Consider the following 27486-nt stretch of genomic DNA (forward strand, 5'->3'; position numbering starts at 1 on the left):
CACAAACAAACCTACACATTCACACACTAACATACACATAAACACACACACACAGAACCTGAAACACAGACCACACTGTACATCCTTCACCGTGATGACATTCAGACAGAATGGATTACCGCTTAAGGTGATTCACAAAAGATATTGAACTTCCTTTGTGCCTTTTCTGCTGTTGTTTAAATAAAAAAGCAGGGAGAAAAAAGCCAGAAAACAATTGAAACATTTATTTGAACGCCGTAAGCTATAGGTCCTGAACAATTGTGGAAGCGAATCTTCAAAACTCCAGACAAGGAATTGAAACGTGACAGAGATAACTCGTGTGCAAATGTACTATACCGGTCTGACATGGGTTATTGTCGTTCACTTTTAGACTGTTAAAGAAGATGAGTACACAAGAAAATCTCACTGAAAGATCTTTGCCTGAGAGCCTTTAGAAAATAATTCTGCAATCCTGAGTTATTGATAATTTCACTGTAGCCTCAGGTGGTAATAAGCGCTGATCTTAGTGAATGAAACTGATTTTCTCCTGATGAGGCTCATTTGCATGTTCCTGTTTGCCACACATACATTGAAGTAGGCAGTGACATGTTGTAGCTAGAACTCTCAGGCAGTGCAGAAGTAGAAGAAATTATAAATATGTATACAAATAGTGTGATATTTGCTTGGCAGCGCAGTTCTTATCTGTCTATTTGCTCCTCAATATTCAAACTCATTCTGCAACAACCTTCTGCTGAGATCCCAATGTAACTGTATGTGCAAGCTGCTAATGTTAGCTCAGTCAAAACAGGTCAGGCAACCTTGTACACTGTTTGCTATCAGGTGGGATATTCCCATGGGTCATATTGACTGCACTCATCGTAGGTAGTATTAGCAGTAAGATGATCTGGACACAACACAGCATGCAGGGGAAATCCTCTTATTGGGGAAATTGGAGTGGCAATTTCTGAAGGTCTTGACAATCTGGTATTAACTGTCATCATACAAACCTGAAGAGCTCAAGAGATTGAAAGGCATTGTTTTGTTGCTTTCATTTTAATCTTCATAGTCCATAATAAAGTAATTTAAAAGCCTGCTTCAATCCCATATTTACAGCTGCTGTTTACAGCTTGGGTGTAGGCAGTAAATTACTGTATTCTTTTCGCCACTATAATTCGCAGCTCACCTATTGAACTTGAGCTCACCCACGACTCTGCCCTAAACAAATGGAAGGGTTTCTTTATTATAGCAGGCATCAACAAGTGTCAATTGGTGCTAGTTTATGCATCAAAAACTAGAAATATAAACAGAAAAGGAAGGATGACCTTTGCTCTGCAGCTTTTCCTTTTCATTGGACACATCTCCCTTGTTGAACACTTGCTTCTTTCCTCTCAGTCGCCTCTTGAAAAGGACTCAACCTCTTTTCACCCACAATCCTCACTACCTTTCTATTTCTTTCAAGTCTGTTATTTCCATTGACTAAGATATAAATAAGACACACTAACTCTTATAAAAGGACATTTAGGATTATAAAACTGCAGATGGAATCTCATTGAACCACAAAGTGCCCCATGCCTCTGAATTAACAATGACATTACAGGGTAATAAAGTTTTCTTTACAATCCCAGCTGCAACACTGCACTGCAGCCTGTTTGATCTTAAGCTAAACGTAAAATACCCAGCATGCCTTCCTCATCAAACCACAAAACGGGACAAACTTCACCCACCCTTCGCTCTCCTCTTTCTCTCTCTCCTTGTCTCTCTCCTTCTCTCTCTCCTTCTCCTTGGCTTTGCGAGACTTGTGCAGGAGTCCGATCAGGATCACAGCAGCCCGAATGCCAGCCTTTTTGTTGTGGATTCGTCCTCCGGTCTGAGACATTTTGGGGGTCTCTGCCGGTGCCAGGAGGGGTTCGGGGGACAGACAATCCAAGGTCAGGCCAGCTCCAGGGTCCCCGGGCTGCAGGACCGGCTTGGGTTTGCGGGCTTCCAGTGTGAGTTGGGAATGTCACAATATTGGTTCTGAAAGCTGTCTGGTTTAGAGACAGCTGGCAACTTTCAGCCGAGCAAGTACCTGTTTGAGTTCTGACCCTGGATTCTCAGTTCTGTTGTGGTTTAGGTCTGGACCAGTAATCCAAAAGTTAAAATATCTGAAGCCACTTTTGGTTTGGCAGGTGGTCAGATCCGATTAAATCTCTGTTGATCTTTGTGTCGGAAACAATGCGCATTTCTTGTAATCCCAGCGGTCCAGACAGACAATGTTGGACTCCGGCTCAAGGTGAACTTCTATCTGCATCCCCTGCATGAGCAGCGAACCTGTGCATCCGAGCTCCATAACACATCATGGTCCCCGACGAGAGGATGGAGAGTGGCGCTACTGACAGCAATGCAGACATACACACTATGGCACAGCATCTCTCTGTCTACCTTCCTCTACCTTCCAACATCTCCCTCCTTCTGTAACATGCTCTGTTTCTTCCCTCTGTGTCTGCTGCTGCTGCTCTGCTCCTTCCTTCCTGACTGCTGAGCCCCTCCCTCCTTCATCTGATTGGATGGAGTTGGTAAAAGGACCGCCTCCTCCTCCTCCCCCTCTACTCTTTGCTTCCCTCTATCTCTCCCTGCCCTTGTTAATAATGTTATATTAGTCTCACTGACCTATCTATCTATGCTTGATTTTATTTTCATTTGCACACGCATGCCAACCGGCGCACACCGTCTCTCTCTCTGACACACACACACACAAACACACACACATAAGTCCCTCTGTGTGAAATCTCAATTCAAAACAGGCTTATCAGCCTATTTCCTTCTGTGCCGTTGCCAAGGACATTAGAATTGAAATATAACCTCACAAAATGAAAGGAGATTAAATGACACCGCATGAAGAAAATATAATTTCACCAAATTTGACATGCTCTCCTTTGTGCACAGACACACAGGGAAAAAGATAACACGTTTCTTCACGCTGCATTTCTTGTTCTATGCCTACTATTATCCTGTCGTGCCACATATTTTCTCCAATTTACCTGTATTTGTATTCCTCCCACTATTAAACTGTCAGCATGCTTCTCACTTTTCACAGTCCACTGTGTTTTCTGTCCATTTTGAGTCCGAGTGCTTTTCCTCTTCTACAGATCACTGGACAGAGCTAAAGTAGTCAGGTCCCTAAAATATATTGATCTAAAGTGTTGTGTTTCAACCAATGCCTCCTATTTTCTTCCTCTCTGTTAGGGATTGACTGAGTGAGCGAGTGAATGAGTGCTGGGTTCATAATTGACTCAATCATTCTAGTAGCATTAGCTAGCATTATTTTTAAATTGTTCTAAATAGTATCTACACGTTTTTTTTAACAGAACAAGCTGCTTCATCATTAATTGATTCATTTTGATTCCTTTTTTTTCTTTTATTTGTTTTTTGTATAATTAGTCTGAAGGGTTTTTTACTAGTAATTGATTTGATCTTGTTGAATACATCAAGTGGCAGCCAGGGAACAGTTAGCGTAGCTTAGCATTAAGAATGCAAGCAGGAGTCCATGGTTGCCTGGCGCCTAGTTACGTTGAAGTCATTGTATGGCTTTGACAAACAAAATATAATTAGTGAGCTTGAGAGGTAGTGTTTGTATTTTTTCACCCTTTGGACAGAGCCAGTATGGTATTTTTCTGTTATCTCCAGTCTTTATGCTAAGCTAACCGTCTTTTGGCTCCTACTGTATACATCACAGACATAAATTAGAACAGTATCACTCGTCTTATTTAACTTTCAGCAAGAAAGTGAATAGTAAGTATTTCCAAAGATACTAAATTAGTCTTCAAGCATTATACACATACATATCCTGGTATACAGGAAGCAACCGTTATGTTTCCAGTTAATAATACAATGGATTTCATGTGTTAATAGAAACTGTAACACCTTTTTGCACCATTGCGAGATTTGTTAACTTTCTTCCGTCTCATTACACAGCTCTACAGTCGGCCTTTACTGCACGGATTTGCTCATTTCTCTAATGAGTTCCTCAAAAAAGGGTTTTTATATTATTACATCATACATATTACACATCTTTCAATTCAAGTTCAAAATAGCTGCGTGAATTATGACTTTCTCACGTGGCAGCAAAGATCTATAGACGGACAAGGACAAAGACATAAAGCAACATGAAAGCCTGACACTGCAGAGTTATACACAGTGAATCACAATGCACATCAGTGACACTGGCAAATGGGGATAATGTTTTTCGAAAAGCTGAAATGGAGCGTCACAGACTCCTTGTTTGGAGGATAATTAGAAAAATGCATCACTCAAGAAAGGAGACAAAGACATCTGAATAGATTTGATGCTTCAGACAGCAACCAGGGAATAGATTCAGCTGGGAAAACAGCAGCAACAAACACAACAATAAATTGAGGGTCCCCATTTTCCCAATGCATTGCTTTTCCTGTGTATTGTCAGCGCTATAGCAACTGCAGAGCTGCCAGAGTATTTGCCCAGAGGACCCCCAAGGCTGTAAACCCTTGAGACCCAACCAATAAAAAAGGTTTGGTAGATTTTTAAGTTACTGCCCTTTCTTGAGGAAAACAAAAACATTTGCTTCCAAAAACTGCAGTTAGTTTTTTTCAACAGATCATGGCTTCCTTGCTTAAAGCCACCTGAGGATTTTCCAAACTCACAAAAAAGCTCAACTGGACTATCACATTTTCCCAAGAGATCAACTGCAAAAAAACAAGAACAAAAAACATGCACAAACATTCTCTCTCTCCCTCACACATACACTAGCAGTTGCACGGGCATTTCACTAGGGCCTACTGTAAGTGCGTCATCAAGGGGGGGAAATGAGACACCTGTATCATTTTACTTTCAGACACAAAAACACCACTCACTCTCTTCCAATCACCCCCTCCCCGTTCTCTCACTCTCTCACTCACACACACACACTGATACACCCCCCCACAGGTGTGACAATGTTCCTGTGAGTCTCACAAAGGTGCACCAGTACACTTCTGAGCTTGAATAAACATTCAGAGTAGATATAGTCTAGTTTGTACGTGCAGGCTATTAACGAGGAAATTCACTGATTCATCTTTTTGAGAAAGGAAAGTGTTTATTCCTTCAGTCATCTGTTTATTTAATTTTTATACAGAGTTGTATAGGTTTCTTGCAAGGCCAAAGAGTCCCAAATCCATAAAATCCTCCAACAACCCTCAGATAAGGCCGCCAATAACCAAAAAGGCAGCATCCTATTAATTATTTGGGTTTTTCATATTTTATTAATCCAAGCAACTGTTCAATTTAACTCTCTCCTAGAAAGATAATCCACATTCTGCGCAAAGCCTTATTACTAGGAATACAATTCTGGGCAACAAGGTGGCTTAATCTTAGTTTTATTTTTGACACATTGGGAACTGGAATGGACTTATGAAATATAAAAACATGTATTTTTTTTGTTTGTGGCTGGAAAACAGTAATTATGATTAATCCTTTATATTGTGTTGCAGCAATAATTCACCCTAACTTGAAGCAAAATGACATGTTGGTTTTTGTAATTCGAGTGAAAATCGATGACGGTTGACCACTTTGTCGGTTTGAAGTGTAGGTAAGCATGTACAGAACTAACCCTCTGTGTCTCTTAATTGCACACACTGAAACACTCATGTGTCTCTCAATGGTGCCAAGCAGCCTTTCCTGTCACTTCACAGCTTCTCAAGTGTCTCCCAAACAAACAGATGCCAGTCTTCTAACGTCATCTCTCTTTGCTGCTCAATCTATTACGGGAAACACACACACACACACACACACACACACACACACACACACACACACACACACACACACACACACACACACACACACACACACACACACACACACACACACACACACACACACACACACACACACACACACACACACACACACACACACACACACACACACACACACACATACACACATACACACACACACACATATATAGATGACATGCTTAACTCTGAGATACACCATGTAGTAAACAAAATGCATTTTGGCACGCGTCATAAAAGGTATTTTATGACGCGTGTTTGTGCACACACATATACGTGTACTCATACAGTAATGCTTGACCCAGCGTCAAGCCTGCTGGAGAAAATGACCTTCACTGCTGCTGAGTAACCACTCCATCCCCCAACACACAGACACACAGACACACAAATACACACATCACACACTCATTACCTTCCTCTGCAGTTCAATTCCTTTTTTTCCCAATCCTCCTTGTTCTTTTTATATAAGAGAAAAATAATGATCGGTACTGTATTTTAAATCCCTCACTATCATGGGTGTATAAAAGTCTGTGTGTGTGCTTGTGTTTGATTTTCTGCAGATGTGTAGCGCTACATTTAGCTCCACCAGACAGAAACAGTTGTGTTTGTAGTCCAGGCATGAACAAGAGTCCAATGTTTATGAAGAAATAAGGTTCAAAGGTAAATGTCAAACGTACTATAAATAAGAGATTACCTCGTAAATGTCATGTTGTCATATAAATCAAATGGTGAGCTGTGAAAGTAAATAGAAGGAAAGGCCATCCCTCCCTTATCAATGTAGGGATCTCATGGTTTGGGTATGAGAAGTTCACATTGAGCTATCTCTTATGTTGTTTTTAATGTAGAGTGGACTGGGGAAACAACTATTTCAAATGTTGGTATTTCAGAGATATTGCGGTTTGAGTTAGTATTGAATACTCAACGTTTTGAAACTTGGTTAGTCTTCACAAGGCTTTGTTTGTCATGTCAGTACAAGCTACAGTAGTGTGGACAATTCCTTCCTCTGTGTGTTGGTGCTGGGGACATTTCAGTGATATTCAATTGGTATTTGATCACTTTAATTAGAGGGAGAAAGTCTGACATGTATTGTTTGATTTCATTTACTAATGATCTTCTCTAGAAACTAAACAAATCCAATTAAATGTTTGACTTTCCATTTCTCATTTGGTGTGGCTTTTAACTCTTAATGTAATAAAGAATTTTGCAAAGGCTGTATCTACGTTAGATATCATACTTTCAGCCATGTTGAAGCCTTCTTAGGAGCTTTCTTGTCATCCAAATGTTTAAAACCATACTGCATTTCTTTTCTTGCACTCTTGCGGATTTTATTCCTTAATATTCCCCTCATTCAATATCCTGCCCCCTATCTCTTCCTCTCACTTGTCCTCATCAGAAGTATTCCAGTCATCTATAGTATACTGTAGGTATACCAGATGAAAGGAGACTTCTGTAGAAAAAAAAAGGACATTTTGATTTTGTAAGAATAATTTTTGAGCTTACTCAAAACTACCGTCCCTGGCCAACATGAGGCCCCACGCAAAGTTATATGATGAGGCCCTCTGGTTCGCGAGTGTCGACGGGGGGGGGGGGTGCTAGTGGAGCTAGTGCCGCGCCACACTAATTGCGCCGCATAAGCGCATAGGTGCGTCGCATTTTCGGCTCAGTTGAGGCACCCTCCGCAAGGTGAGGCCCCAAGCAGTCTGCATGATCGGCCTGTAGGGAGGGACGGCCCTGGATAACAGTATACTGATAACTCCTGTCCAATCTGCACAGTGAGTGGAGGAAAGTAATTTAAATGTGATTATTTTGACAGAATATGTTATCACTGATCACCCTCTATTAGATAACCAGTAATCTGTTACTAAGAACCTGCATCAATTTATAGACTAGTCCACCCCTCACTGCCTACCTGCTCACGTTGTATCACACCTCCTTTCATCACCCCTCTCTGTGTACTTTCATCCCTTGAACAGTACATGCTGATCCTTTCCCCAGTACTTTCATCAAGAAGGCCCATTTGTCCCAACTACTGAGAGCACTACAAGTACGGTGACACACAGGTATGATCACACACATGCATTACACTCAAACACAAACACAGACCTAAAGTAAAGGCTGTGTCAAGTGATTTATAGAGGAGTTTACTATAAACATAAACCCATAAAGCACTCCGCACAGTCTCTTGTAAAATCATAAACTGTTCCTCTTTCTGTTCAACTCATGTCTAATTCGGTATAATTTCCCACTCTAAAGTGTGTGTGCAGTCAGGTCAGCAGTTACCACTTGTGTTTCCTCTTTTAGCTAAAATTAGAAGTATAGCGCCCGGGTGGAATGCCAGATTATTATATGCACTGTAGAAAAGAAGCAATACTGTATTTATACTTAAAAAAACATAACCAACAATTATTTGATCCTACAGATGAGTAATGCCTGTGTAGCCGAAGCACTACTAGTTTATTCCTCTGAGCCAAAGAGCTCCATTGTGGTCCAAAAACAATTACAGCCACATTAAGGAGCCACACTGTTGCACTGGGTAACATGTAGCCTCATTACCATGAACACTAACTCTCACATACTGCATCCAGCTGCCCCAGATACTCACTAGAGCACTAAATGTGAATTAATACGCCGCTGAAAATAATCCCCAACCACTTCTCTTTTTGTCACATGTTTGATTAGTTTGGGAAAACGTACAATTCCAAGCTGTTTTAGTTCATGACTGAACCTTTTATAAATGCATCAATATACACTGTATTTTTAGGATTAACATCGTATATACTGTAGGAGTAAAAACGCCTTGAAGCCAAATGCCAATAATAGGCTCAGAAAGTTCAATTTGGAGCTCTTTTGTTGTCTTTTCATGTATTTTTTAACAAAAACAAAAATCTAATCGCTAAAAAATGTATATTTTCTTGACTCTGGATTTGTGTTTTATTTGTAATATGTGCCAGTTAATGCCTGCTATATCCAACAAAGTAATTTCCCATCTAATAGTCTTTGTTCTTTTTGCTTTTAAAAAACTGAATCGATGCTAAATGCATATGTATTTGCATTTAGCATAATAATATAAAAGGCACTCAACTTTGCCTTATAATAAAGAAGAAATGGAGACAGCGAAGTGGATGTTTAAGCAAATGCATCAATTTCCTTCTCAGCACATTGCCTCTGTACAATTAGGCTTTTGTTTCTTTTCTCTTGTTTTCCTGTTAATCAGATTTAAGTGTGGAGCTCTTATTTATCTTTCCAGCCGTGGCAGCTGTAGCTTCTCATGCTACCCATTTCCTCTGCAGGCAACATGCAAATAAATCCTCAACCGAGTGATAGGATTTTCCCAGAAGTACTTGACAGCTGTTTCAAAATGTAAAAGCTTCATGAATCACTGTCGTACCATATTAGCAAAAGAGCAGCAAACAAAGCACAGAGGTTGTAGGATTATTACTTTAAGAAAGCTTCACTGCAGCATGCTGCGTTTTCTTCCAAGGCAAGGTAACAAAAGTGAGTTATTACTCAGACACTGTACCAAGGCAGGGAAACTGCTCTTACATAAGTAATGCACACATAAAATAATAACACAGTCACACCCACAAACAAACATGTTACCACAAGCATATACTGTATATCATTATAAGTGACATGGGAAGCAATGAGTTTAGCTCAGTGATGAACAGTTTAAACAACAACTGGCAGCAATGGATGGCAAAATGCATTTCTACAGTCCTTTCCGTATATTCCACTGTATGCTCTTCTGAATTGCTCGTATACTTCTCTTACCCTAACGTTTTTCCCTCACATGTATTTGGATGGTTTATATTGCAAGCAGATACAGTATATATATGTGGTAAGTAAGTAAACCTAAGTGGTAGAGTGAGCATTTTCATGAAGCGTAATTTGATATATCCTATTATGCAAGTGCTACAGATCCTTGGATCAGTGGAATTTTCTTCTTCAGGGTTTTTAATGAAATCAACAAAGACTCTGATTACTTTTTCTGGCTTTGGAAAGAAAGCCTGAGACCCTGAAACGTCTTACATTTCATCAAGGGTCATATTTCGCTTATGGGCGCCTGACTTCGCTTTTTTCCCTCTTACTGTATGTCTCCAAAGCTGCCTCTGAGATCCAAGGAATGAGGAGATCTCTCTGTGAATGTCCTGGGCTTTGTTCAGTTTTGGGTTTTATGTGCATTCTTTTGTTATGTTAATTTAGACGCCTACTGGGATGTAATATCTGATTTAACAATAAACGTAAGATATGGATGGCTCGGAAAAATGTATATCCACATTGCTCATGTATGCAATAACACAAATAAAAATACATAGCACAAAATAAACTATAATTACCGCATTGCGTTTGTTTGCCAGTACCAATTAGTGGGTGTCAGTTAACATCCATGTCTGTCTGAAAAGTCATTACCTATTTTAGTGTCAACATTAAGGTATTGATTCTTGGGTTATGGACCAAAAACAGTTTGTGTTTCTGAGATAACATGTTCACAAGAATTTGGCAGATGTGAGGTCATGATGACCTTGACCTTTGACCAGAAAATCGTATATTTTGATCAAAATTAAAGTATCCCTGAAAGTGTGCTGTTTATCAGTTTACGCAATACTACTGTAGTACTATAGTGTTTCACTCAGGTAATCCTAAACCGACTTTCTCACCATTGAACACAAGTTCCCCTTTGTTCACCGCCTTTTGTCTCTCTAATGGGTTCTCAGTTTAAGAGTAAATGTACTTGAAACCTTGACAAAGGCTGGACTTAATCAGACCAATGGTGTAAAGGTTCATATAACCACTGTTCGAGAGAAGGGTAAGGGGTAAGGGTAAATCAAGCGTTCATGACACATGCATCATGTTGTTTTGATAAAAAGGTGTCACACACTAAGACCAACTAACTACAGCGAAAAGTGACAGAAACAATCTGACCTTTCTATTTCCTCCATAAGTTTAGTTTTCAGCTTGTTGTTTTGGTCTATGGCCCACAGTCTTGGTTTACTCTCATCACGCTCAACAACATCCTTTACTAGAGGCAGCAGGCAGAGATTTCCATTAAAAAAAAGCTTAAAAATGTACTGTAAACTAACTTCCCAGCTTCAACAAGCAGACAGACACAGTAAGCGACAAGCCAGTTAACCCTGTTGAGCATTTAGCAGCTAAAGAACCAGAGATTTTCTTCAGGGGTTTGTGCAGACCAAAATAGAGCTACAAGAGAGTGAATATTGGACTTAATTCCTGAAAACAGGACTCAAAATGAATACTTATGCTGCGGTTGGATATGTGAACAGGCACATGTTTGCCAACGCTATTTCCATATCTATTAATGACATTTTTTTGTATCAGCAGATATAAGAAAAAACTACTATCCTAACTTTTATGAAACTAGCTGGAAGGTTGAAGCATGGGCCAAGGAAAACCCATTTCATTTTGTGGCGCTCCGAATCACATCCGCTTTTGTACACATTGCAAGTCAGGACCTTTTTCTGCATTCATGTGGTGTCAGAATAAACATGAAGTCAAGGTCAGAAATCTATTTTTAAGTCTTTTAAGAGATGTCTACGGTCAAGTTGAAGCTTTCGAACATTCAACATGTTGTTATTGCCATTAAAGTTCATTTTGTGCCTCTTTTTCTTTAGAATCCATTCTACGTCAAATGAATTTAATGGCGCGTTTCCACTACAGCCCGCAGCCCGGTTTAAGAGGGCTGTGATGTCAGCGGCCCGTCTTTGGTTGCGTTTCCACTTGGCCTAGTACCGGCCGGCGGGTCCTAATTCACAGTTTTTCTGGCCTCATAAAATCGTGGGTCCAGGGCCAGAGACAACGAGGCTGAGTCGGGCTGAGTATGCTAAACTAGAGAGAGCGTCGCTGGCAAGGGGGCAACAACTACAACAAGATGGACATATTTGACCGTGATTTAATTGTAATACACGTTTCAAAATGATGCCGAAGTAACAACATACTGATACCGGTTAGTAAAAACCATGAATTAATGCTTTGTCAAGTCTGCAGACAGACGGCAGGCGAAAAACCTTTTAAAATGCTTGTTTTCTAAATGGAGATTGGCGAAGCTAACGCAGTATATGCTCCGACCGTCCACACTCACAACAACGGCCTATACAGACATAAATAAAGCAGCGACTGTATTCACCATGACACAGGGAGTCTGTGGTTTGTACTTGTTTAACTTTTGTCTAGTTTCTGAACATATATGAGGAGCTGTGAGCTCTGAGTGCTAACAGCTAACGGCTGTGTTGTTTTTCTGGGGTCCTCTGAAGATCACGTCACGGCTCCGCCTACACTGTGTTACTATAGATACTACCCCAGTTCCTAAACTGTAATGGAAATGCGCCATAAAGTGAGCCAGTCCTAACGAGGCCCAGCCATACCGAGCGGGGCCGAGCGAGGCCGTGTAGTGGAAACGCGCCATTAGCTGATGAAAGACTTGTGGAGGACTAAACTACAAGTGTTTTACTTTCCCGACTAGATTGAGAGAGTGTTTCCCCTGGGCGCTGCGCCCCGCCAACGAAGCCCCGCGCCCCCCCCTGAAATTCAAATTATTTTTTTATATAGCACCAAATTGCAACTGAAGTAATCTATCTACGGTCACTTTTCACATTAAACATGTGCTCTTTTATTAAATAAACTTGATGTGCATGTTTCAGTGTCTAACTTGTTTATTTTCTGCAGATTTGACTCGGATAACGACTGACTTTCATTTTCAGTTGTGAGTTTAGTGTTTTTGACCCTAAGAAACACTGATGCATTAATAAATAACAATAATCCACAGCTCCTCTCTCTGCTCCAGAGGATTACAAAATATATATACCACCCCCCGGGGGGGCCAGGCAGCACCCCAAAGCAGTAAACCTAGGGGAAACACTGGTGTTTGATAATCCAGGATAGATATTGGGAAATAACTCAACTCTATCTGATAGAGATTAGGCTTTACTCAAGCCTTAACATCTGTTGGATTACACATCGAGCACTAAGACATTTAACACATGCACAGATTTGATTTCACGCCTGAGACACTCCCAAAATCTCACAATTCCTAAGGAAAGAAGAACCTCTATTATTTATAGAAATAATGAGCTATTTCTATTATTTATAGAAACAATGAGCTATATTGCATTGCTGCAGGTACTTAGAGTGGTTCTTTCTACAGCATGTGTAGCTCTTTAATAATCAACTGTAATCCTAGAGATCTTTATGTCACTTGTCTATGTGACAGACAGAAGACTGGGCATTCACAGTGAGCTAAAGCCAACTCTCACCCCCTCACTCTGCATGCATGTAGAAAACAAAGTCACTCTGTTGATCTTTCAGAGGCTGTGGTTCTCTGTGACCATGTTTATGACTTTGTGCTCTTCCCATCGGCCTTCTCCTGTGTGTATTATCCTCCTCCACATGAGACTTATGCTCTGGCAGACTTTTAGGACACACATGACCAATATGCTAACAGCCTCTTGTGAGTTGACCACAGTGCACTACAGTTTTATCTCTTGTCTTTCTTTGCTTATAGCTTAATTATTCTGTGCCATATCACGCATCCATCTGCTACAGTCTCGGAGCTTTTGTTATCCCATTCACACTCAGTCTTGATATCTTACACAACTATACATGAGAGATGGAGGAGTGTGTGTGCGTGTGTGTGTGTGTGTGTGTGACTATGCATGTAGCACACTGAGCCGGGGGGCCTTGCTGAGTCGGCCAAACAAGACACCATGTGTTTGTCAAGAGGCGACAGATGGAGGAGGAGGAGAGGAGAGGGACAGAACGTGTGCTGTGTGACGGTCAATATACACACACACACACACACACACACACACACACACACACACACACACACACACACACACACACACACACACACACACACACACACACACACACACACACACACACACACACACACACACACACACACACACACACACACACACACACACACACACACACACACACACACACACACACACACACACACACATATATATATAAAGAGCCAGCTTTAAAGAGTGATATAAGGTGACAGATAGAATATGTGCTCATTAAAACTCAGCTGTTGTTAGCTGTTTCATACTGTACTGAACCGTAAGACAAATCTGTGCCTCACATGTCTGAGTCTGGAACAAACTGACTCAGTGCATGAAGCAAAACATAAAGCATCTATAAAAAACAAAAAAGTAATGTATTGTGACATTTATATGTGACAATTATAAAGAAAGACATCAGCGTTACAGCTTCTGTATCATGATGTGCTTGATAAATTGTCCAACAAAGGGAGGGATTGCATACTATAATTGTTGTGACTTTGCAAACCAGGCAATCCAAAAAGTTCACTTAGTTATGGTGGAAAAGCTCATGTTTGATCAAATAAAAATTGCTATGAAAAGAGGATAAGCAAAAATAAATATTGATGAAGAAAAATGATGATCATGTGACTAGACATTCTACTAAAGAGTCAAGGTAAACAGTTTAGGGATTTTGTTTTAGTTCTAGCGAAAAATGTGTTTTGTGAGGTCACAGAGACCTTGAGCCTTTCACCACCAAAATCTAATCAGATCATCCCTGAGTCCAAGTAAAGCCTTGTGCCAAATTCAATGTATTAGTGAGTCATCAAATTCACAAGAAAAGGGCAGATGCATGGACATCCTGAACACATACTGTAATGGCACCAGCTATAATGATCAACAACGTGGAAGGATTACAATACAAGGAGACACAAACATTGTACATTTTGCACCTTCTTTGCCACCTTGAGAATTGGTACCAGCAGCTTTTTATAGAAAATGTGCATTAATTTGCATTTATTTTGCTCATATTCTGGAAATGTGTTTTGAAATCTGTTGATTGCGATCAGATTTTTTCAATTTGAAGAGTTATTTTGCCACGATTGCCATCATTGCTCAGTTCTACCCATTTTGTATTTCTGAATCTTCCACAAAAAGCAACATTCATCAGCCATCTGGTGTTTAAGGCAATGACTGTAAAAGCTTTTATCAGCAGACCGTAGGATTGATCACAGCTTTCCGGTTCCATTGGGCATAGACTGTAGGAAATGTAATTAATATGTTATTGTTTTGGTACTAATTGAATAGCCTTTAGTGTTTTGACTCATTAATATTGTAAACCCTTGAAATAGATGGCCCTCTTTCGTATTATAGCAGTAAACATTTAGACTTTAGAGGTTTGCTGGAACAAATATCATGAAGGATGAGTCAACAAGATAGGAATCGATGGAGCATCAGGTGCTGCCGTTTATAAACAGTGTTTGTCACTGTTGCTGCAGAAAGGAGAGAGTCAGGATTGGCTGAACTGAACTTTCACAAAGGGTCTTTGATGACGAGGCTCTATTGGCTTTGAGAGCACACGCACAATGCTGGGAGACAGGTTTATAACACACACACACAGTTACTTTCCCTGTGCCCTAGCTGTGGAAAAATACAAGTGATAAACTAAAGAGGAAATGGTGATAAAACTGTCTTTTGGAGTGTGTGAGTGTGAAGAAGTATCAACACGATGAAGGAGAAGTTCTGTGAGTTTCAGAGCAGAACGGAGGTGCAGAACAGAAGAGACACACACACACACACACACACACACACACACACACACACACACACACACACACACACACACACACACACACACACACACACACACACACACACACACACACACACACACACACACACACACACACACACACACACACACACACACACACACACACACACACACACACACACACACACACACACACACACACACACACACACACACACACACACACACACACACACACACACACACACACACACACACACACACACACACACACACACACACTCACTCACAGCACGACAGCACAGACAGCTATTACAAACTGCTCTCTTGCCCCGAGAGCGTCCAAAGTGGTGTGTGATGAATGGTCCATCAGCAGGACTATTGGTGTCTGGGCTCCAGATAGGCTGTGACACAGACAGCCCAGACAGACAGTGTGCAACACCAAGGCTGGTTCTGGTTCAGGGAGTGCAGAATTTTGACAAATGAATACTACTCATCAGGGATTCATTTATAACAGGGGTGGGGAACCTCCGGCCTCCGGGCCGTATACGGACCGCGAGACCATTTGGTACGGCCCTCGAGGTAATTTATAAACACACGCAACAAAGAAAGAAATTAAAGAAATCTAGACCGCAAAATAATTAAACAAGCAAGTGCCTGTTTTTCTTGGCCAAGGTCAGGGTCCTTGAACACAACACGAGCCTACGTGTCACCACGTGGTATATGTCTCGACTGACAGGGGTGTAGTTCTGACGGGGAGCACCAGAACGCCGCTCCAGCATTTCAGAAATTGCAGTAGGCCTACCCATAAGGAGCCGTACACATGCCGCAGTATTTGCGTGGCTGTGTCTTTAGTTGAAAGCCCAGTGGCGATCTGTTCATCTGTCATACTGATCATACAGTCAATAACTTTGTTGTTATTAGCATCTGGTTAGCTAGCTATGCTAACGAATATAAGAAGCTTGTTCTACAACCAGTGAGGTAAAGGCACATCTTTATATGATCATTATAGTTATAAAAAAATAAGAGAATAAAGTAAACAAGTATAAAATACTATATGACAGTAAAAAAAAAGTTGTTATTAATAAACAAGAATACAGTGATTTGTAAAATATCCATAAAAATAAAATCTGCTTACAGTTCTGTTTCATATGGGTGTTGAGAGAGGTATCCATAGATCTCTTAATGTTGCTCTCAAAGTGCACCAGATTGATGCTTTTAACTTCATAATTTAAAAAAAAATCTTCCCGGGGGAGCATGCCCCCCCGACCCCCCTAGAGGAGGTTAGGTCCACCCCCCACTTAAATCATGTCCACATGGATAGGAAACTAAATACATTTGCACACATCTTGTGTCCATATCTTTCTGTTTTGGTGGTCATGCCACAACCGTGCGCATGCATGCATACGCGAGTCATGGTAAGATATCTGGATTAAGAGGTTGCTTTTTCTTTGCACAGCATGAAAGAAAGGCAAAATGAATGGGCTGTGATTTTAGTATTTTTAAGCAGAGGTCAATAATTTGTACAGCCCTTGGGGGATGTTGAAAGAATTGAAATGGCCGTTGAGAGGAAAAAGGTTCCCCACCCCTGATTTATAATAACACAATGACAAGATCTATGTGACGGTTATATTCACAAATGGGACTAAATGAATGTACTTTACAAAAACATGATGGATACATGGTGCCATACATAATAGGACATATTATATTTATGTTGCCCTAAGATATCACAGAGCAACAGGGAACATTTCTTCAATGTCCTTTAAAATGGTAAATGGAGTGTACTTATATAGCACTTCAAGTCTTTACGACCCCTCAAAGCGCTTTACATACTACAAGTCATTCACCCATTCACACCTCATTCATACAGAGCAGTGCCACTTGCTCTAGGAACTAACTAATACACATTCATACACCATTGGCCATGCCATCGGGAGCAACTCAGGGTTAAGTATCTTGCCCAAGGATACTTCGACATGTTGACTGCACGGGCTGGGATCGAACCCACAACCTTCTGGTTGGAATACGACAGCCACAGTCGCCCTTTAAAGACCACAAAAACCTATGTATGTTCTCAATCTGCCAAACAAAAAAAAGCTGTCGCTATTTCACAAGTTACATTTCGGCACTTGTTAGTGTTTTTATATTGGTTACAAGTGGTCAGTGCTCAATTAAAAATCAGTGATTTGCTTTGCACCAATCACATTTTTGTAACATTTGAATTTAAACTTGGCGGCCTTGGTAAACTTGTGATGTCAGTTAAATCTTAACAACCCACACCAACGCTTTACCAATAACACCGACTTTGAGTTCTTAACGTTAACATACAGTATATGATAAAATAATATCACAAAACGTTACTTTGCTTCTTTTTTATTTAGAAACAAATAATTAAAGATAGGGTAGGTAAGTTTGAGAAACCGGCTCGAGATACACTTTTTGTTATATTCCATGGAATGCTCTTAACATCCCGATAGCAATGAATATCTTAAGTGCTTTGACAAAAAATCCATAAGAAAATGTCATCTGTGGAAGCCGTAATACTGTAAAAAGTACGACCAATCATTTTAGCCGGCCCGGCTAAAATAACTGGATGGCCTACCTGCCTGTCAGCCTTCCATCTGTGCACAAACTTATCTCGTGCCCTCATTGGTCATGTGCGCGTTCGTGTGTGTTGGAGGAGGGGCTCTATAAGGAAGTGGCAGATTTTCTCCGGTTGTGTATTTTCAAATTCTAGCGATCTCGAGTCGGTTTCTCAAACTTACCTACCCCACCTTTGAAGCTAAATAAATAGATTTTCAAGTGGGGTTGGAAAAAGCAGTATATGAAAGTTATTTTTGGGTCTGAGAAAATTAGACAGAAAAAAAAAATCAATGCCCGACTGACCCTACCCTCAACCTCATCATGCAGTCACCCGTCTCTGTTTGGTAAATCAATGATTTGACATAAGTGAATCAGTAACAGCTGAAGAGCGGGCCCACACCTGTGTCATAAAACATCTGAGACAGAGGAAATGGAGAGAAGTTAGGAAAGAGGGGAATGATGTGTTTTCTATACATCCATGTTCCTGTTCACGGTCATTGGGGCTGTAGCGTATCCCAGCATGCATCAGAGAGGCAAAGCACACCCTTTTAAGAATATTAGAAACTGTCCGCTCCAAATGACATTTATAGATTACTTACTTACTTATTACCCTTTTGAAATAGGTGTGGACTCTTCCTGCATTAGCAACATTTGACATTTAAGGAAAATAATCACTTACTTTTCATGGCAAATATAAATATTTTGTTCATCTTATTTTAACGAATAAAACAGAAGAATTTAACAGAGAAGAAAATCTAACAGAGGTATAGAAAATATCAAAAGACAAAGATGATACAAACTGCAAACCAGGTATAAAGACAAAGAAAGTCTAATAAAAAGGAACCTAAAAGAAGGAGGAAACTAAAGACATGTGACAAGAGAAAGTGAGCACCAGATAAAATGCAAATGAGACATCACAGGCCCAAAGTAAGAGCAGAGAAATGAGAAAAGTGTGATGCAGGGCGATGATGAATGGTGATGTATCTATTTCTTTTGTCAGCGCTGATTACAGTGTCAAACCACAGACAGTCGTTTGCAAATCACCACGCACACTGGCCTTGAGCTGCCACAGTAATGTCATCGGACAATTATTTTCACACACTCCGGGCTATTTACAGCACAATTGTTTTCATCGCTGCCTCTGATGTGTTGGCAAATTGAAATTGGCCATAATCTGTACTCAGGTTTTTGCCATTTTTGTCACTGATTGTTAAAATCACTGCAAAAGGATTTATGACAGGTTAAAGTACAATAACATAAGCGAAAAAGTGTTTTTTCTTCTATGTAGATACATTACATTTCAGTTGAGTTATCTTGTATTTTCCGTGAAATTGTGATTATCCTGTATTTGATCCCTTTGTGCTTTGTTTTCCTCTCTGATGCTATGCGTGACATAAATCAAATATAGTTAGCTTAATCAATGTTCTGCCTTGCCTCTTGCAAAAAAATACACACAGCATTCAAAACGTTTGGAGGATAGCTCAGGATGTATTCGCTTCTCCGAGACATATCTGCTAAGTCAGTCCTCATACTAAGAGCTTTCTATTTTGCAACATTACAAAAAACTGCACTAAAACAAGCATTTAAAGGTAGGGTAGGTAAGTTTGAGAAACCGGCTCGAGATCGCTAGAATTTGAAAATACACAACCGGAGAAAATCTGCCACTTCCTTACAGAGCCCCTCCTCCAACACACACGAACGTGCACATGACCAATGAGGGCACGAGATAAGTTTGTGCACAGATGGAAGGCTGACAGGCAGGTAGGCCATCCAGTTATTTTAGCCGGGCCGGCTAAAATGATTGGTCGTACTTTTTACAGTATTACGGCTTCCACAGATGAAATTTTTTTATGGATTTTTTGTCAAAGCACTTAAGATATTCATTGCTATCGGGATGTTAAGAGCATTCCATGGAATATAACAAAAAGTGTATCTCGAGCCGGTTTCTCAAACGTACCTACCCTACCTTTAAGCTAAATCTGAGTTAAAGGGAATAATAGTCCAATTGCTCTCCTGGAAAAAAAAGTTCTATCAACTATTTGGCAGCTGTCACTTTTACATAATAGTGCGTATCTCACAACATTTTCATCATTTTCTGTAGAATGTGATTTCATTTTGTCGTGACCGGGTGTAAATTGCCAGGATCAATCAACACAGGCCTTAACCATCGGCCAAGCAGGCAAGGACAAGCTGAGGCCGTTTCTGCGGGTTGCTCATATGGAGATGAATTATTCCTTTGAAAGCAAATTGTGTTTGAGCTCAGCTCTGCCGGAGCGAGACATTGTTCCCTGCCTCTGATGTATGTACGGACTGACCTACTGCAGGGAAAGCAGGTGCGTTTGTATGCGTGTGTGGATATAAAACACAAAGACGAACAAGAGCAAAATGCAGCTAAAACATTGATTCTACCGCCGTTGCCCGGAAATAAGAGCAAGATGAGACAGTCATATTTTAGATAGATAGAGACATGGTCAGAAGTGAGAGACAAACATTTTTTAGTTTGATAGAAAGCTCTGAAAAGGCTTCTGAACGAGAGGATGGACAAAAACATCACATCCACCATCTGTCAACAGCTTTCACGTTTTTTTGAGGATGACCTCAAAGAGAAGCCACACATGCATTCACCCTCTCACACACTTTAATCCACAGAGGGGAAAAATGACAAGGGTGTGAGAGAGATTTTATTTCATAACCCCCAGTACCGTCCTCTTGACATCTTATTCCGTTTTTCCTCTGCCCTCTTTCTCAACCCAAAGCCCATTATTCCCAGGAGAGACTCCATCTCTTGTTCTCTCCTCCAGTCTTCACCCCTCCTCCTCTCTTATTATTGTTTCTCTTCCATCCCGACCCTCTTCTCCCTTTTTAGATGTTAAAATCATCTCTACGGTGAAAGTTAGAGGTAAAGGAGGTCTTACTTTATCCTCTTCCATCTGTTGGTGCAATCTCAGTGAAGGATCTGTCTCCCCTGGTCTATTATTGTCTCCTTGCTCTCTTCTATCACCCCTGATCCTTCTGTTTCTATTCAAAACGCACAAAGTCTCCCCCTCCGTCCCCACAATCTGTCTCCTTCTCGTTTTCTGAACTACCCTGCTTTCTCCTGGATGAGAAGACGGGCTGTAATTTGCCGCCAGCTTATGTCAAGTGTTTGTGTACAAAACAGTAACAGCAGCCATTGCAGAGCGTAACTTACAGCATCCTCGCAACAGGGCCAGGGCTGGTTATTGTTTGGTAAAGACTTCGAGAGACACAACAGAGATTGACAAGACACTGAAAATATGTACACAAGACACGCTGAGATCAGTTCTGTATCAAATAGTGATGAAAAGATGAAATAGGGTATAACTTTCCCCAATGAGGATATGATAATATTCTAAAATCCTTTAATTAGCAGCTGTGATGATATTGCAGTTGCCAACAAATAGCACATAACAACTTCTGTTATGAAACGTCAGACTGCTCATATTCATTTCAGCTGGTGGTAAAGTTTACTTTCTCTTCATTTAATTTCAAACCTTTATTTAACCAGGTGAATCCCATTGAGATCATCGATCTCTTTTTCAAGGGAGACCTGCGAGTCTTGCTGGAAGGGTCCTCAAAAATCTGAAAACGAAATGTAATCCCCCACCGGTTTAATTTTGTCTTTGAGCAGTTGTAGTGGGCTCAGTTTTGAGTATCAACCATGTCATGCTAGCTTGTCAGAAAGAAGTCTAATGCTGCGTCTCAATTTGCGTACTTCTTTACTGTACATGTGCTATGTGCTATGAGTATGGTGCACAAAAACAATTTCCCAATTTGGGATCAATAAAGTACGATCTATCTATCTATCTACACGGCCCCTACACACGGCGGCGTGCGTTGACGCTTGGCAGTGGGCGTGTCTTGAGCTTGGGGAGTTTACACGAGCAACGCGACCAACAACCAATCACATTAATCTCTCCTGTCAATTGAATACAAGGTTTTACATGTCACACTTTATATGATGAACATTTATGACATTAATGTCTATGGTGCTATTTTACACAACATTCCATGCTGGCTAAATACTGTCTATGCCTACTAGCTGTCCATTCAAACGAAGTACACGAAAACCTACCAGTTTCACCCACTGTCTCTGCCACCTCCCTCCATGCCTGGCTCCTCCGGTTTGTATCCCAGTAGGTGAACAGGGACTGATCATAAAGCACCGGGTGATTCCCTACCGCTACGATTATTTTCTCCTCAATTTTTTGGCATATGAGGAAATGAACTGCGGTCTGGCTCTCCCAGCATACACGCGGTTTGATTGGCTAGCGCTTGTACTGGCAGATTTGCATAAGCGGGATTTGATTGGCTGACGCCTCCGTCGAAGCTTCAAAAGTAGAACATTGCTCTACTTTTGCAGCGAGCCCCGCGAGAAAAGCTACGCTTTGCTCCCACAATGCAGTTCGACGAAGCATGACGTCACCCCATTCAAATTGAATGGACAGAAGCGTTGAAGAGTCAACGCACGCCGCCGCGTGTAGGGGCCGGTACAAATGTTCAAAAAGTTGAGTGTGGAACGCTGGACGCTAGGAATAGAGTGGCGAAGTCACGCCCATCTACTTCCGCCCCATGGGACCTTATTTCGGAAAAATAATGTATTGAAGTCAATGGAGAGAGAAAACTTATCTTTTCATCCCGTTTGAATTGTGCCATGAATTACACATATGATGTTTGTCAATCTTAAAAAATCATTTCCATGTCAAAAAAGTCACAGTTTGTCGTAAAACTGTTAAAATATAAGACTATGAAAAATACGCAACTCGAAAGACTACAAATCCCAGATTTCCTCCACTAAGAGATAGCTAAGATCAGCGCAATATAGATAGAACTTTTGACTTGCAAAATTATCTTTTAAATTGACAAACATCATATGTGTAATTCGTGGCACAATTCAAACGGGATCGAAAGATAATCTTTCTCTCTCCATTGACTTCAATACATAATTTTTCCGAAATAAGGTCCCATGGAGGTCCACCGGAAGGGGAGGGACTTCGCCACTCTATGGAAACTGCGGGACTAGCTGGGATTGTAGTGGCTCCAATCAACACAGCATTATACAAATAGGTGATACTATGTTTTTTTTTAAATACTTTATACACCTACCACCATATAGGTTTTGAAAACAAAGCCCGTAAATCTTTTTCGGGTTAATTGAGCAGTCTGGGATGATTTGCTATTATTAGCTCACTAGGGAGGTAGAGCCTGATCGATGTTAGCAAGCTAGCTAACGGCGGCAATTCCAGTGGCATAGTAGCCAAGTGTGTTTTGAGACAATGTTCAACCGTTGCACACAAATCCATGTGTACAAGTAATCAAAGAGCAACAAAATGGTAGTGTTTTAAGGGGATATTCATATTGAGACATAGCCAAACAAGTTTTGAATTGCATTAATTGCATGTCTGTGGAAAACTGAGACTCTTGTGAATCAAATGAGCCGAATGGTATTTGTTTGTTAGACCCTAAGAGTAGTATTTCATTAAGGTGAAAACAATTTTTGTAACCTGACCACACAGAACAAAATAACCTTTTGTGAACTCCAGGATAATCCCGGCCTCATGAAAATGTAGCACAACAAACTGAAGACCGAGTGTGTTCAGAGGTGTGGATTTCCCAAGGATTTTGACAATAAGGGGGTAGCTTAATTTTTTTAAGAATCAAGCTACACCAAACATCATTCCGTAATAATACTGTGAACCAATTGCTATGGATAATAATGAACCATTTCCAATAACAAACCCAGCGCTGAAACGTTGTATAAGATTGGTGGATGAGTATTTTGCAGTACTGCCGCGTTCATAACTGTAGGATCAGTTTGCAGGTTTTCAGAATCAATCTCTATATCTGAATCCTCAAAGAAGGTCAGTGAGGGCAGTAGAGATGAAGACATTCACAGAACAAGAACAGGTACATCCTCTGATGCTCACTTTCTCACCTCCTACGTCCCCCGTGGATACAGATTGGTATGAGAGTGGGTGCACATGAATGTGTGTGTGTGCGTGGATGCACATGCAAACGTGTGCATGTTGTTTACCTGTTATCCACAGCTTGCCGCTGTGGGAGCCCTCTGCCTCTAAATAGGTGAGGGGCTGTTTTTATGAGCCCTTAACAGCCAGCACTCAGGCCAGATGGTGCGCTTATCAGCTACTCTGTGTGTCTGAGTGTGTGAGTGTGTGAGTGTGTGTAGCATGAGCCAGAAGGCAAGAAGTAAATATTTGTCAAAAGCAAAGAGGCAGCTGGTTGTCTTGGGGACTTCAGAGTAACAAGACGTTCGCTTAACAAGCAGGGCACACAAACACGGTGAAACTAATAGGAATAGGTTACATGTTTCAGAGATCGAGACTAAAGAGAGAGAAAAGCAGATATGGTGTTTTTTGTTTGGTATTTCCTTAAGAGGACATTGCTATTGATCAACCAACATGGTGGTAATGAAGCAGTTAGCTTTTAGGTGAATTATCATCTGTTGTCAGATTTTACAAGGCAAAACATTTAAAAACAAGCTTCAAAATATCATAAAAGAACATATAGCAAAAAACACCACATACAGAACACGGGTATAATGGGAAAATAGTGCAATAGAAAAAAGAAACAGTCCCACATTTAGTTAAACTGGCTTTGTTCCCAGGCTTGTGAAATATTTCCCATAAACTGCTCATAGTTCAAACAATTAAAGTTCATCTCCTAGGTGTGTAGCATTTCTGTTTGATCAAATCTAGTGTAATTAAAGCTGCTATAATCAACATATTTATTTAACAATGGATCCCGTTTTTATGTAAAAGAGGTTTTCCAATAGTTATCAACCCACATATCAACTGAGTTTTATCTCTTCTTTCATCTTGTTGTTTTGCTTTTACAACCTGCAACAATGTTGTTTGTTCCCACAAAACAAACTTGTTCAGTGCATTACTTTAAGCCAGAGCCAGCAAAAACACTCCAACTGTACACAACGTGTTCAGCACCAAACTGCAGAGAGAAACAGTTAGCAACAAGCTGCTGAATATAATTAAGCAATGAACTGCTAAGGGGCAACCTATTTCCCTAAGGAGTTGTTAGAGATCAAAACAGAATGAAAACAAGAGTTAATATTTGACTTTGAATTATCAGGTTGGCCAGGAACGATATCTGCACGCTGTTTAAATACGCAGCTGCTAACAAGTTGCTGCCTCCATATATTTACAGTGTACAAAGAGAAGCATTGACACCTTCTTATGTACCTTTGGGTTAGACAGATGACACCTGAAATTATGGATTGCTAATTTTAGCATCAAAAAAGTAAAATGCAATATTATGAAACCCCTGATTTCAATAACTTTCAATTAATGACAAAAGACAAAACCTCACAGGCAGTAATCATCATAATGTCCTTAATATTTCCCTCTGAATAGACTCCACTCCTGAACTGTTACATCAGATGTAACCTTTTTGTAAGAAAGAGCTCCTACGTGCTCATCAGCCTGAAACAGCCACCTGTCACTGTCTCTCCTAACATGTCTATAAATATCAAGGCATCTTGTTTATTCATTTGAATTAAAGAATGCAAGGCGATGAATGAAATAAAACTTCCCTACAGACAGACAGTTCAGAGTTACGGGTCAACACACAGGGCACAAATACTGCAGGTGTCGTGTTACTGCTCATGTTAGGCTGTCCCCTTTTATCAACACGATACTTTTGACACACACGTCCAACACAAATCTACTGATAATATAAAGAGAGTAAAGAGATTAAACAATATACAGTTAATAGATGTTACAATACAGTGAAAGGTAGGGATAAAAGTTATGTAAATATGTATCTATTATTGTTGAAGACTGTATATAACGTTTAAGATAAGATCAACTTTTATTGATAGGGAAATTCAGGTGTTTTAGCAGTAACACAAATAAGATAAGAAACAAAGAAGAGGACAGGTAGGTGTTCACACAAGGAATAAATAGAATATTAAATATTAACATTTAAAATATCAAGTGACAGTATAGAATAAAAAATACTTTTTTTTAACATAATATGAATAATATGAATATGTTAAAATACACGTGCAAGTGTGAAAGTGCAAATCCAAGTTTACACATTAAATCTAGTGCAGATACTTATTATTTTCATTAATGTTTCATATGTTAATTTGTGTTACCTCTGTGGTTTGTACTCTAAGGTGAACCTCTCCTGGGTTTAATAGTCATTGCTGTTGCTGCCATAACACCCACATTTCCCTCTGGGGATAATTAAAAGGTTAATCTGATATTATCGTAATAGACAGCCATAAATCTATAAATAACAGCATAAATTGTTGTTGGTAATTAAAATATTGTTTCCTTTTCAAGGGAGGTACCGACATAATAAGTAGACAACACTGCATGGATGAATTTGGGGATTTTCTTTGTAACATTCTTCAAATAATTCCTCCCTAATATGTTGTGTATGTCCTTATCTGTTTCTATGGTTAGCTATTTTGGCAGAGAAAAACACACTGTGGTCTCTATGGGCAACCACTAGCATTGCAAGTCAGGTTGTGTTTCTGCTGGTCATATTTTGATGCACTGGTGAATAAGTCTGGCTGCAAGGCGAGACAACAGGGCCTATCACCATGGTAATGAACCATACTGGACCATCCCGGAGGTGATCATCAGTTCTTGTTGCCACAGCAACAGCATTGACTCCCTATAGGCTGCTACATGCAGTATGGCGGCAAAACACGGTGCACTGGTCTTGCAGGGGTAACCTATAGACATAAGCCTACTGGGTTTAAAGTATATGTCAGGGGACATTAGATGGAACATGTGATGAAACTGTTGTTGTTTTTTTCCACCTTGTTAAGCATTTTTTAGCCATGAAGACACAGGCATTATTAAAATAAACCATTACTCTGCAACAATATGAAATCAAATGATTGTCTTTTGTTGGTAAATGTCCCCGCTTTGGGACTAACCAAGGACTTCTGATTGTCCTCTATATTTACAGTTTATATTATTTATTTATTTGTATTCTACTTGTATTATATTTGATTATATGTTTAACTCATATGTAATGCCTTATAACATGCCTTTGACCAACAAAAATCCCAATTTGGGATTAATAAAGTACATCTTATCTTAAATTATATCACCTTTATGTGTCATATTTTTTCTTTGGTTTACCTCTAGATAATAACAAAAATGAAGAGTAAATTGAGCTGTCGCCCTGTGAGAGCTTCAACAAGTAGACGTGTTAACAGGTGTGTCAGACCTCTGCACTGATTCAGCCCGCATGCAAATGGAGAAATGGCTCTCTCTAGTGATCATTTCTCTTCATTTCAGCTGCCTTCACGTCAGTCCCCCCTCTGAGAGAAACTTTGAGAAAAACATGTGCCGTCAGCTCCCTCATGTGGTCACAGCAGGAATAGGTGAAAATGTGTGGACTATACCAGCCACAATCTGATTTATACAGAATAGAGGACAGAGCAAGAAGTGAATACATGATCAGAAGGAGATTTTATCCTCACTTAACCAAGGGGAAGTTTATTCATCTTAAGTTTCCATCCATTTTAGGTGAACAAAAATATGGAATGGCTTCCGAT

At 40.2% G+C, this 27486-nt stretch overlaps 1 protein-coding gene across 6 annotated transcripts in view; it reads right to left on the minus strand.

The window, feature by feature from the left end:
• Positions 1 to 27486, minus strand: part of rap1gap2a (RAP1 GTPase activating protein 2a) — an 80328-nt gene that overhangs the window by 42453 nt on the left and 10389 nt on the right. The window contains exon 1 of one of the 6 annotated variants that reach the window (XR_004554652.1): positions 1704 to 2428. The exons of 2 other annotated variants lie outside the window; for them this stretch is intronic. Coding sequence is in view for 2 of the 4 variants with exons in the window: in XM_034114751.1 (XP_033970642.1) it covers positions 1704 to 1855 (152 nt within the window). In the remaining 2 variants the exon portion in view is untranslated. Of the gene's footprint in view, positions 1 to 1703; positions 2429 to 27486 lie in introns of those variants that run through there. 3 more of the 6 variants (XM_034114751.1, XM_034114752.1, XM_034114756.1) reach the window with 3 other exon arrangements.

This window comes from Trematomus bernacchii, unplaced genomic scaffold (assembly GCF_902827165.1).
Source record: "Trematomus bernacchii unplaced genomic scaffold, fTreBer1.1, whole genome shotgun sequence".
In the NCBI taxonomy this organism is placed as follows: Eukaryota; Metazoa; Chordata; class Actinopteri; order Perciformes; family Nototheniidae; genus Trematomus; species Trematomus bernacchii.